Source organism: Cervus canadensis, chromosome 29 (genome assembly GCF_019320065.1).
Source record: "Cervus canadensis isolate Bull #8, Minnesota chromosome 29, ASM1932006v1, whole genome shotgun sequence".
NCBI classification, from domain to species: Eukaryota; Metazoa; Chordata; class Mammalia; order Artiodactyla; family Cervidae; genus Cervus; species Cervus canadensis.
In genome coordinates, this window is record NC_057414.1 from 16,749,822 (window position 1) to 16,761,389 (window position 11,568).

The 11,568-nt window shown below is 36.3% G+C and overlaps 1 protein-coding gene across 1 annotated transcript in view; it reads left to right on the top strand.

Annotated features, from left to right (window-relative positions):
* The window catches only part of RSF1 (remodeling and spacing factor 1), a 150,383-nt gene extending 139,352 nt beyond the window's left edge, over window positions 1–11,031 (top strand). The window contains exons 15-16 of the mRNA XM_043452642.1: window positions 546–734; window positions 3,472–11,031. Of these exons, the coding sequence (XP_043308577.1) occupies window positions 546–734; window positions 3,472–4,037 (755 nt within the window). The 3' untranslated portion in view covers window positions 4,038–11,031. The remainder of the gene's footprint in view (window positions 1–545; window positions 735–3,471) is intronic.
* The last annotated feature ends 537 nt before the right edge of the window (window positions 11,032–11,568 follow it).

Below are 11,568 nucleotides of genomic sequence, written 5' to 3' on the forward strand. Positions count from 1 at the left end.
CCTCTGCAGTGCATTGTGATGCCATGACTGTAGCCATGCAGCTGTATTCACAGGAACAGCAGGTTGTCATGAGGCAGAACAGCAACCATCTACCAGGAAGGAAGGTGGTGGCAGCCAGCTGGGTAGCTCCAGGTTGTATGAGACAAGGTTTATGAAAAACTTTTTTTCCTTTGGCTGTGCCACAGGATCTTAGTTCCCCCACCAAAGATTGAACCCAGGCCCTTGGCAGTGAGAGCACAGAGTCATAGCCACTGGACTGCCAGGGAATTCCCAATAAAACATTTTTTAATCTTGAGGTTAACTGCTAGTATGATATATTTGTGAGCTTTGGCATTAAAACTCCCTTGAGATGTACTCATATTATTAAGAAGAAAATTGGAGATTTATAAAAGTTACTGTTCATTTAAAAGTTATGACTGAACTCTGGATAATAGCTTTATATTTTTATAAGGTAAACTAACATTTCTGTTTGGTGGAATTGAAAATTAAAATTTGTACTTGACTTCTTTTTCCTTTCTATCCACCCCCCCTTTTTTTTTAAACAGAAAGTGACTTTAGTGATGACTTTAGCGATGATTTTGTAGAAACTCGGCGAAGAAGGTCTAGAAGGAACCAGAAGAGACAAATTAACTACAAGGAAGATTCAGAAAGTGATGGTTCCCAGAAGAGTTTACGACGTGGTAAAGAAATCAGACGAGTTCACAAGCGTAGGCTCTCTAGCTCAGATAGTGAAGGTAAGGAATAGCTCTCCAGTTTACAGACATTAGGACAAGGCAGCAGTACAGATTTTAAAGTGAACTCACGTTGATGATTCTGTACCATTTCTTAGAAATTTAATATAGCCCATAGTATCTTTGAGATAAAACCCATTATTTTATGCCTGGTTGGCTTGTAGTTCAAATAACTGACACTTCATAAGATACTAATTTTTAAGTTCTTCATTGTAATAATTAAATTCTTCATTGAAACTAGAAAAGTGTCAGAAAATTGTGATCTGTTAACAAGATTTCTTTTGCTTCCTGATAATTTATGGCCCTCGTTTTGAAATAACCTCCTGTGCCCTGAATAGCTGAACAGTTGCAAGCCAAGAGGGTCCACTGTCTCTCTTCACCTTGACAGTGAGCTTTAGTCAGTAAACTTTTATTTCTTAATGGCTTTAGCTGTGCACCATACCAGAATTACAAGTTCTAAAATATGAATTTGTGATGTCCAGTTAGTCTTTGTAGTTATTCTAGAGTTCTTCTCATTTTAAATGATTCTAACCTTCACCTTCCCCCATTTCCTTTTTATATATTTAATTCTCCATTGTTTATGATCTGTACTGAAGATAATTTGCTTTCATAGATCCTTGTCAATTAAGTTTGAGTCCAAGCCAGGAGAGTAAAGGAAAAAAATGTTTGGGTAAGGGAGACTAAAGACGGGAGGGTAAACATCTGGGTGAATGTGTGTCTCTTCTTGTGTCATTAAAGACAAATAGAAATTCATTAATTCAGCTGTTAAAAATAAATACTTAATGAACTAGTCACTGTCCTAGGCACTGGGAATAGAACAGTGAAAAGAATAACCAAAAATATAGCTTCCTCATGTAACTCTTATTTTTGTTGGGGGAAGAGAGACAATAACCATGACAAATAAGTAGATATATTAGGTGGAGATAAGTGCTATGGAGAAAAGTAGAAAGGGAGGGTTGGGGGAGTAGCTGGAATTTCAGATAGAGTACCAAAGGAATGCCTCCCTCAGAAGTCAGCATTTGAATAAAGACCTATAAAAAGAGTTGATTCCCACCTGTGGTGAGTGGGGACTGTTACCCAAAGGTGGGGTCTGGGTACTCAGCACACAAAAGCCAATAAATAGGCCAGGTTGGTGGAAAGCAAAGTTTGCTTTATTTCAGATGCCAGGCACTGGAGAGAGGTGGAAGGGGTTGGTGAGGGGTGGGAAGGGTGGACATCTGTTGAAAGACTGACTCCCCTCCTGACAAGCAGGCCATGAGAGCTTTTATAGGCTGAGGGAAGGGGCTGCAGGCAGAAACAGCACAGTCAACTCAAATTGGTCATCAGTGGTCTGACCAGCATCCTCTTGGTTGTTTTAGGTACAGTTAATCTTTAATTTCAGGGTTGGTTTATTCCTGTTTCTCTGAAGCCAGTTCTTGGGATTGTAGCAGCTCATGTCACAACTACAGTCTGGTCATCATTAACTTCTTCATCTGGGGTTTCAGTATCTGTAAGACAGCTCACAGGATGAGGCTCAGAAAGTTATCTATAGCCCTTGAGAAGTAACTAAAGGTCCTTGACTATGCTTAATGACTATTTTATTATTATTTGATCTCCTTTGACTGTTTTTCTTTGTTTCTGCATTTTCTCATTTCTCTTATTCTTAAACTTATTCTTTGACTAAAGTTTTCCACAGAATTTAGTCTGTGGAAATGCAGGCAGAAGACATGGGGGGCAAGGACCATAGAGTCTTGCTCCGTTTAGTACCATGTTGGATAGATAGATAATGCAGTAAGCCATTGTATAGACTTTGGACTTTATTCTGTGTGAAATGAGAAATGATTGGAAGATTTTGAACAAAGGAGTGATATTATCTGACTTACATTTTCATATGGTATCTATGTTATGAGTAAATTAAAGGGCATAGGGAGGGAATCTAGGAGTCTAGTGGGGGGGGGGTCATTAAAATAGGCCAGGTGAGAGATGATGGTGGGTGAGACTGGAGCAGTAGCACTAAAGGGGTGAAAAGCAGTCAGATTATGGATATCTTTGAGTATAGCCCACAGAATTTACCATTGGATTAGGTGGGGAAAAGAAGGAAATCAAGGATGACTGAGTGATTAGAAGAATTGAGTTGCCAGTAACTAAGACGGTAGAGACCAGAATTGTGCAAGGTTGAGGAGGAAGTGTCAGATCTTGGTTCTGCCTGTTTAGAAATCCAAGCATAGATGTTGAGTAGGCAGTTTGATACATGAGCCTGGAATTTAGGGATTGGTTGCCTAAAACAAATGTGAGAGTCACCATCAAATGGGTGGTATGCAAATCCATGAGACCAGGTGAGATCAAGTACAGACAAAAGAAAACATTTAAGGGCTACCAAGGACATTTAATAACATGGAAAGAGAGTGCAGTATTTCAGATGCATTGTTTAGTTTTAATTTTCCCTTATTGGTATGTTTACACAATTCTCTAATTTGAGGGTTAGTGGGAAGGAGTTACTTAGTTTGTGACCAACCTGTCTTTATTTAATTTAAGGATTTTGCTCTTTCCTAAAATCATAGATAAAGTATACTATGAATCATATTGGGCATTCTTGTGAGAATGAGAAGAGAGAGAAATGAGGCCAGTTACTGAAGGGAAATATATATGTACAAGCAAGTCTGAAAGTAGGACATGGGATGAATATGGGAGGAAGAAGAGGATTACTTATATCTGTTAATGGTTAACTGTGCCAATGGCTTAAATGTGCTGTTTATTCTAGAGAGCTATATGTCCAAGAACTCTGAAGATGATGAGCTAGCTAAAGAATCAAAGCGGTCAGTTCGAAAACGGGGTCGAAGCACAGATGAGTATTCCGAAGCAGATGAGGAGGAAGAAGGTAAACCATCCCGAAAACGGCTACACCGGATCGAGACAGATGAAGAGGAGAGTTGTGACAATGCTCATGGAGATGCAGATCAACCTGCCCATGACAGCCAGCCCAGGGTCCTGCCCTCAGAACAAGACAGCACCAAAAAACCCTATCGGATAGACAGTGACGAGGAAGAGGACTTTGAAAATGTAGGCAAGGTGGGGAGCCCATTGGACTATAGCTTAGTGGACCTACCTTCCACCAATGGACAGAGTCCGGGCAAAGCCATTGAAAACTTGATTGGCAAGCCAGCTGAGAAGCCTCAGACCCCCAAGGACAGCAGCACAGGCAGTGCAAGCCTGGCCCCCAATGGGACGAGTGGTGGGCAGGAGGCAGGGGCACCCGAAGAGGATGAAGATGAGCTTCTAAGAGTGACTGACCTTGTTGATTATGTCTGTAACAGTGAACAGTTATAAGACTTTTTTCCATTTTTGTGCTAATTTATTCCACGGTAGCTCTCACACCAGCGGGCCAGTTATTAAAAGCTGTTTTATTTTTCCTAGAAAACTCCACTACAGAATGACTTTTTAGAAGAAAAATTTCAACAGACCCTGAAGTCTTTCTGTGAAGTGACCAGTTTTGAACTTTGAAGATAAATAATTGCTGTAAATTCCTTTTGATTTTCTTTTTCCAAGTTCATGGTCCTTGGTAATTTCAGTCATGGGGAAAAAAAAAATCTTATTATAACAACAAAGATTTGTATATTTTTGACTTTATATTTCCTGAGCTCTCCTGACTTTGTGAAAAGGGTGGATAAGAATGCATTCCAAATCTGTGAGGGCCCAAAACAGAATTAGGGGTGGGAGAAAGCACTTGTGCTTTTAGCTTTTTCATATTAAATATATATTATATTTAAACATTCATGGCATAGATGATGATTAACAGACTGTTTAAAAGTTCAAGTCCGTATTGTTGCAATTTAAGAATTGTAGATAACATCATACATAAGTCATTTTAGTAACAGCACTCATGAAATCAACTTGTTTACTATTGAAGATAACCACACTTAAAAAGAAGAGACCGATAAAAAGATACCATCGTAAAAAACTGTAACCTAAGTTTCTGTTATAGCGGAGTTTCTTGTTTTTAAAAAAAATCATCTGAAAAGCATTTGTATAGTGAAATGTATAATGAAGCTTTGACAACCAGGTTGTGCTAATAGCAAATTTTTTTAAACAGCTTTATGCAGTGGTGATGATGTGGCCTTTAATATGCCATCGTGGAGAGTTATTAGTGAAATGAGTGTGGTCTTTCTTAAGGCCCAAGTGGACTGTAAACTTTGCAGATAATGTAACTCTTGTTTTCTGGCCACTTAATATTTAAATATCTGAATTATCATTTTCAAAGAAATACACCTATACATAACATACATGAAGAGATGGATGCTAAGCTGACTGCAGTATTTTAGCACATTTGAAGAAGGGGAAAGGATTTTCAGGTGAATTTTAACTGGTCTATTCTTGCCCTTAGTATCTACTTCAAATTGAAGTCTACAAACAAAGCAGTTCCTTTGGGAGGTTTTTAGTTTGAATTTTAGCATGTGTGTGTGTGTGTGCGTGTGCGTGTGTGTGTATGTATATGTGTGTGTGTTAGAATTTCCTATCTGCCTGGATATATTAGCAGGGTTTGAATGTAGTTTTGGCCATTGGCCATTAGACCTCTATTAAAATTCATTAATAGTCACATGACCAACATAGAGTTGATTGAAAACCACCAATATACTTAACAGCTATATCCATTTCAAACATCTCAACATTTTAAAGAAAGATAAGCCCTTTGTTTCAAGAAAATAGGGGTTTGTAACTAACTAAATATCTAACATGTAATTGACACTAAAATATGAACTTTGTCTTAGTTTCTGTTTCAGCTGTAAAATTTCAGGCAGAGCCATAAATAACGTTGTACAGAGTGTAGCACTTGTGATTAAACCTTGCCTGTCAAATTCTGAAACTTCCAGCCATTACTTCTGTGAATACTTTTGCCCTGGGATTGGGTTTTCTGTTTCAAGTGTTGTGTCTGTTGCCGGCAATGGACACACCATATCTGCTGCTGGCCCAAGGAACTTCATTGATTTTTCTTTGCAAATTAAGCATTCTATGTGCTAGTCAGTGAATAATAAAGCACTTCTCTTTTTTATTATTAAAAAGCTGGTATTAGACTTGCATTATAAATACCTCTAGAAACTTCACACTCTTTCTTTTCCTCCCTTCACAGGTGTTGCCCTTAAATCTTATCTTTTGGCCTTGAAAGTTCATAGCTGTTGTTTTTCACTTGTTGGTTCCTGTTTGTTTGTTTCACCTTAGTTCTGTAGTACCTGCCCATTAATATTTTTGCTTTGATTCTAGCAGTGTATATGTAATCTGTATAAAAAATAAAATAATGAAAGCAGCCTAAAAATAGGATGCACCAGTAGCATGTGGTTCCAAGCAAGTTGTGATTTTTATTTTGAGACAATATTCCACCAGAAGGGAGTGAAGGACTTATATTCCCAGACAGTAAGCAGGGCTATGTAAGGAGCCACATTCACTTACCAGGCCTGCTTTCTGGTTAGGTTTGTCCCATTTATTTGAAAGTCAGTTAAGAATGTGAGCCTTTTAACTATATTAAACAGGAGGCAATAGAAGGATTCCTATTAATGCATGGTAAGTGGTTAGAATGTGCAGGTGGCCTATCCTGCCCCCCGTCTTCTGCTACCATTTTAGTCCTGCAACGGGGAAAAGCCACTAAGGTATAGAAAATCCCTCTCTCTACCTCCGGACACACGAGCTCCTGCTTCAACCTGTTCTCTTCAGTTAAGCAAACGACAAGAAGTGTTAAATGGGTAGATTATTTATTTTACAGGATGCCTAATGTGAAATAAGTTCTTTTTACCCTTCTGCCACAGACAGCAAAATGTTAATTTTTATCTTAGTAAAGACTGAGTATTCCATTTAGCAAATGTCTCACTGACATGGGTTATGATGCCACTTTTGCTGCCTGTTATTTACCAAACTTGAATTAAGTGTTTGTGAACTCAATAGTGAGTGTTTCCTTTTGAATTCCCCTTATATTCTGATTAAATCGGTTAACTTTGCTTCATCTACAGAGAGTACAATCCAAGCACCTGATAGTTACAAATTATCATGCAGATAGGTTAATCATGGCTGATGAAATGTTGAACAGTTCACAAACAATTCTGCTGCTTGGTGTTTAGATTCAGTCCCTCAAAGAGTCTTGTGTTTGCTGAAATACCAACTCTGAACATGCTTTGAAGAAGTTAAAAAGAACAAAATATAGGAAAAAGAGAATGTTCTATATCCAAAGACATAATTCAGTCATTAGGAATGGTCCTAATTCAGACATTAGGACTGCTGTACAGGAAAGCAGCAATTCATCTAGGGTTTAGAACATCTTGGATTCTTGTAATTAGAGTACTGACCATGGATTTAGGCTCCCAGTAGCTGCTATATAATAATAGAACCCCTTAATACTCTAAAGCCCCTTTTTGGAAGTATAAATCAGACTCCCAATATCAAACTCCACTATAGCAAATGTATTAAGGAGAGATGTAGTTTAGTACTCAGAATATTTAGTTTGCAGTTTCTGTAAAGGTTGAAAAACTAGCCAAATTTTCACAAAGCAGAAACTTTGAATTGAAATTTGTGAAAACTCAGACTGAAAATAAAATGTTTTTGTTTTGTAGACATGTGCTGATGAAATAGTGTTTCGTGTAAACATTTTCTGTTGTTGGCACAGTACTAGAGAATGATGGCAGAGATATTTTCAAGAATATACCTGATTTATTAAGGATGGATTTCCTTGGCACATCTTTTTCCAGTTGGTCAAGGCTGCAGATTCTGAGAATAAAAAGGAGTTTCATTTAGAATAAATTCATGTCTGATTTTTTTTAAATGACTGCCAAAGAATCAAGGACTTCAAATGCTAAAGAAGTTGTTGGAAAAAAGATTTTTAAGCAAATTAACAGCACATTATGAACTCCAGTTTTTACTTTTTGATTGATGGAACCCATCCCATGATACACAAAGAACGTATATAAAGAAAAATGTAGGCCTGCTTAGAGTTTAAAAAGAGGGGAAATGTTAGCTATTTTTAAGTGGGATTGACGGAATTTTCTCTGTCACAAAGAATTCCTTTTAGCCTATGTTTGTGGGGATAAGAGGTGTGAGCCATTCTCTAGTCCTACTGTACAATTGAAAGGAATCTAATTGAATCTACAAGTTTAATATTCAGAAAAAGTTGTGAACTCTGCCCTTCACCGACAGTGAACAAGGTCCCTGATTTCATGGCATCGCCTCACAGCTATAGGACAAGTATTCAAAAATCCAGATCTTTTTAAAATGGAATGAACATATATATGTATGTATATATATATATAAATTAATATGTATATACATATCTTAGATGTTAGAAGAAATAAAAATGAACCCTTTGAAGTTATTTGACACAAGAAAAAAAACATAATTGTAACTGATGTGAGATTATGAACATAATTACAGAAAGCCTAGAGAAAAATAGTGAAGTTCCTCTTCTTGGTTTAACATCCTGGTTCTCCCAAGAAGCAAGAATGCCAAGACTGCATACCTTCTGTATCTACCTAGTCCTCTGTTTAATATCTGTTATTAAACCTCCTTAGAATAAAATCCATTCCTATTTTATCCACCATTCCCAGTGTGTACCTGTAATCCTACCTTGGAAGTGGCAAGCTAACTGCTGATATACTTCATTGTTTTATACCAATCCTGAAAGACAAGAACTTTTATTATCAATGTATTTAAACTGAGTTATTTTGTTATATGTATACTTAATAATTTGTCTTCAAAATATTTCACTCTTAAATTATCATTAACATTTTTTTGAGTGCCAAGAATTGCTAAGTAACTATGTAACATATATGAAGATAGTCATTCCCCAGGAATCAAACAGTCATTATAAGCCAAAATGTAGTGTACTTGGTATGTAACTACCCTAGACGGTACACTCAACACTTAAAAATTCATGTAAACCCTCTCAGAAATTGATTAGAATACGATTTCTCTTAGTGAATTTTTTTTCATTTTGCTTATGTAAGGTCAATTTTTTTTTCATTTTATATTTATACCATTTCACTCTGGGAAATACTGAAAACCCAATTCTGGCACATTGTAGTGATTTCAATTAATAAAGATTTTTATTTTAATAGCTAAGATGTCTATCCTATGCATAAGTTATATGAGAGGGCATAACAAATTATTAGGTAGAAATTAATTAATCTCCTTAGACATTGTGAATGAGGAAAAAAAAGCATTTTTAAAAAAAAGCATTTTTTTTTTTTTTGCCAAACCGGTACAAGCTAGAAAATGCACTAAGGACTGAGTGACCTGCCTTGTTCATTTTGCCACTGGATGATGTAAGTTAAGAATGGAATTGTTAGCCCTAACTATATATTTTCTTGACTTTCATCAGTTTCTAAAGAAATCTAATTTAAGTGTTTGGGGTTTTGTTTGACGTGTATTTATTGAGTTCTGGTCTTAGACCAGGAGCTAGCTGCATGTCACGTTTATTGGATGGCCAAGAACACAGTTATTGGGAGACAATGGCTCAAAACCTTCTGAATCATTTAACTTATTTTGTATGTTACAAAAGAAAAAAAGTTTATTTTGCTTGAGAGTCACATTTTTATAACTGTACAGCTTTTAAGGGATGGGAGGTGGAAAATACCCTAAAATAGGATGTAGATTTTTACAATTGTGTTTATGCTAGAACATCTACAGGTGCATTATGTAATTAAACCTAAAATTGTTTAAAATTTTGTGCCATGGTCTTTTTCATTCTGCCCTTTAGCAGAGCTGGTGCATGTCAATACTGCTATATGGACAAGCCTTGAAATTAGGCTAATAACCTGTCTCCAAAGCTTTAAGATCATTGCATGAAAATTACACACACACACCTACTTAGACATCCATACATAGATCTAGTTTATTTTAGTGTAAATGGATTTTCAATTTTAGAACAGCTATTATAACTCAAATTTGGCAGTTAATGATATTTTCTTAAAGTGTGATTTTCGTGATGCTTAACTAGGGTTTTCTCAATGTTGGTCTGGTGTTGTGTTCTATTATGAAAGTAACGTCTTGATCATGGTATCTGAGTTGTAGCTTGCCCAAACCTGCCTGGGGTTTTTCATACACCTTGAAAGGGTGTACCCTGTGCTGGGATGGGGGGATTGGGAGCGGAACACAGCTTTGTTTCTTTTCAATCTGTAAAAGAAGTAAAAACTAGAATTGTTCGATTTGGTTCTTGTAGACTCAATTCAGTAGACTTAATTCCATGGGAATAGTTGTCTGCTGGAGGCATGGCAGGAAGGGATATCAGATTCAAAGTCAAATTCCCTTCTTATTTGATAAATACTTTGAAATCTTATAGAGCTGTTAATTATAGCAGTCTTTTACATGGCACATTTTTAATAAGTTATATTGATACCTCTGTTTAAACACCAGTGCTTTTTGCCATCTGATAATGTACCATTCTGATTTCTCACTTTTGTAGCACAAGTGTATTCTTGTAAAGAATTAAATTCATAATGTCTATCTAAGTTACCTTTATCTATTTCCAGTTACTGTGGGATGTCAGTTTCTTTGCTATCCTCGTCTATTCAGAAATGAAGCTTGGGAATCATGAATTTCCAGGCAAAGAATATAAATCCCAGATAAGAATTTGTAGATGGTATATGTTAGATTCCCATTTTAAACTAATAGCTAGGATCCAGGGAGTGTTTGATCAAAATGCCTCTTGGGTTTTCAGACATGCTTATATGAAATGCTTTATTTTCCTATGCATAAAAAATATTCCTAGATACGTTCTCAGAATGCTTTATTTTGTTTCTAGGAGATGAGCGCTAAAGCAGACTCCAAGATTAACATAAAACTCTTGAGGTAATAAGGAATGTGGTATTACCTAAACAGAAGCTGGCATGCTCTCTGCCACATAAGACATACTGCATGTGTAAGGGGGGGAAAAACATGAAAACTGGAAGTGTGATTCCAATAACGCACAAAGTAAATTTTGTGCATAGAAAATACGGGAATTCCTGGTAGCTTAAAGCTTCAGGGGTTAACTGCAGTGTATGAACACCTAGTGTGTTAGAATTGCAGTGCATAGTTGTTTGAATACAATATTCCTGTAAGTGACAACCAAAATATGTTGTGGCTCGTGCCAATATTTTTGTTAATGAAATGTTCAATGTCTCACTACAGTCTGATCAGAACTCTTGGTGTTATAAGATAGGCCTAAAAGCTATTTTATGGCTACTGGCCTAATTGTGTAACTTTTTTCTTTCAAAATGTTTTATTATAATACTTCTGTCATTTCTTTCACTTAATATATGTCAATTGTCATAATAAAAAATTAAATAATTTGATGTATTTAGCATGATGTGTTTGCAAATTTAGTTTATTTTAAACTTTGTAGCACATAGAAAGCTAAGAATTTTCTGTAACTGTTGATGAAGGTTGAAAGTTTTTATCACCCCAGAATAGATGGACTGTTCTCTTACTATCTAGAAAGTAAATTTGCAAGTGCATCAATTTTCCCAAAATAATTGTTATAGCTGTTTGCCAAGGATGTGAATTATAGATATTAGAAAGCTATTCTTGATTTCTATCTTCAGCCTCTGGAGAACTGACACATTAAGAGGCCTTGGACTTGTTTTGTGTTGCCCTGTGAAAGCGCGGAACTAGACCAGAGGGCAGAAGCCATAAGGCAAAAGTTTTCCATTTATTTTTTGGAAATACTTTTTTACAGAGTTCTTTAATAAATTGGGAGTGAATTCTCACCAATCAGGGATGTTTGGGTTTAGGTTGAACTGCCATTTGGTGGGAGTTTAATAGATAAACACATTTTAAAAGGGGTTAGACTTCTAAGGGGCCCTTCCAAATCCTCAGTATAATTCTCATATATAAATGTTGGATT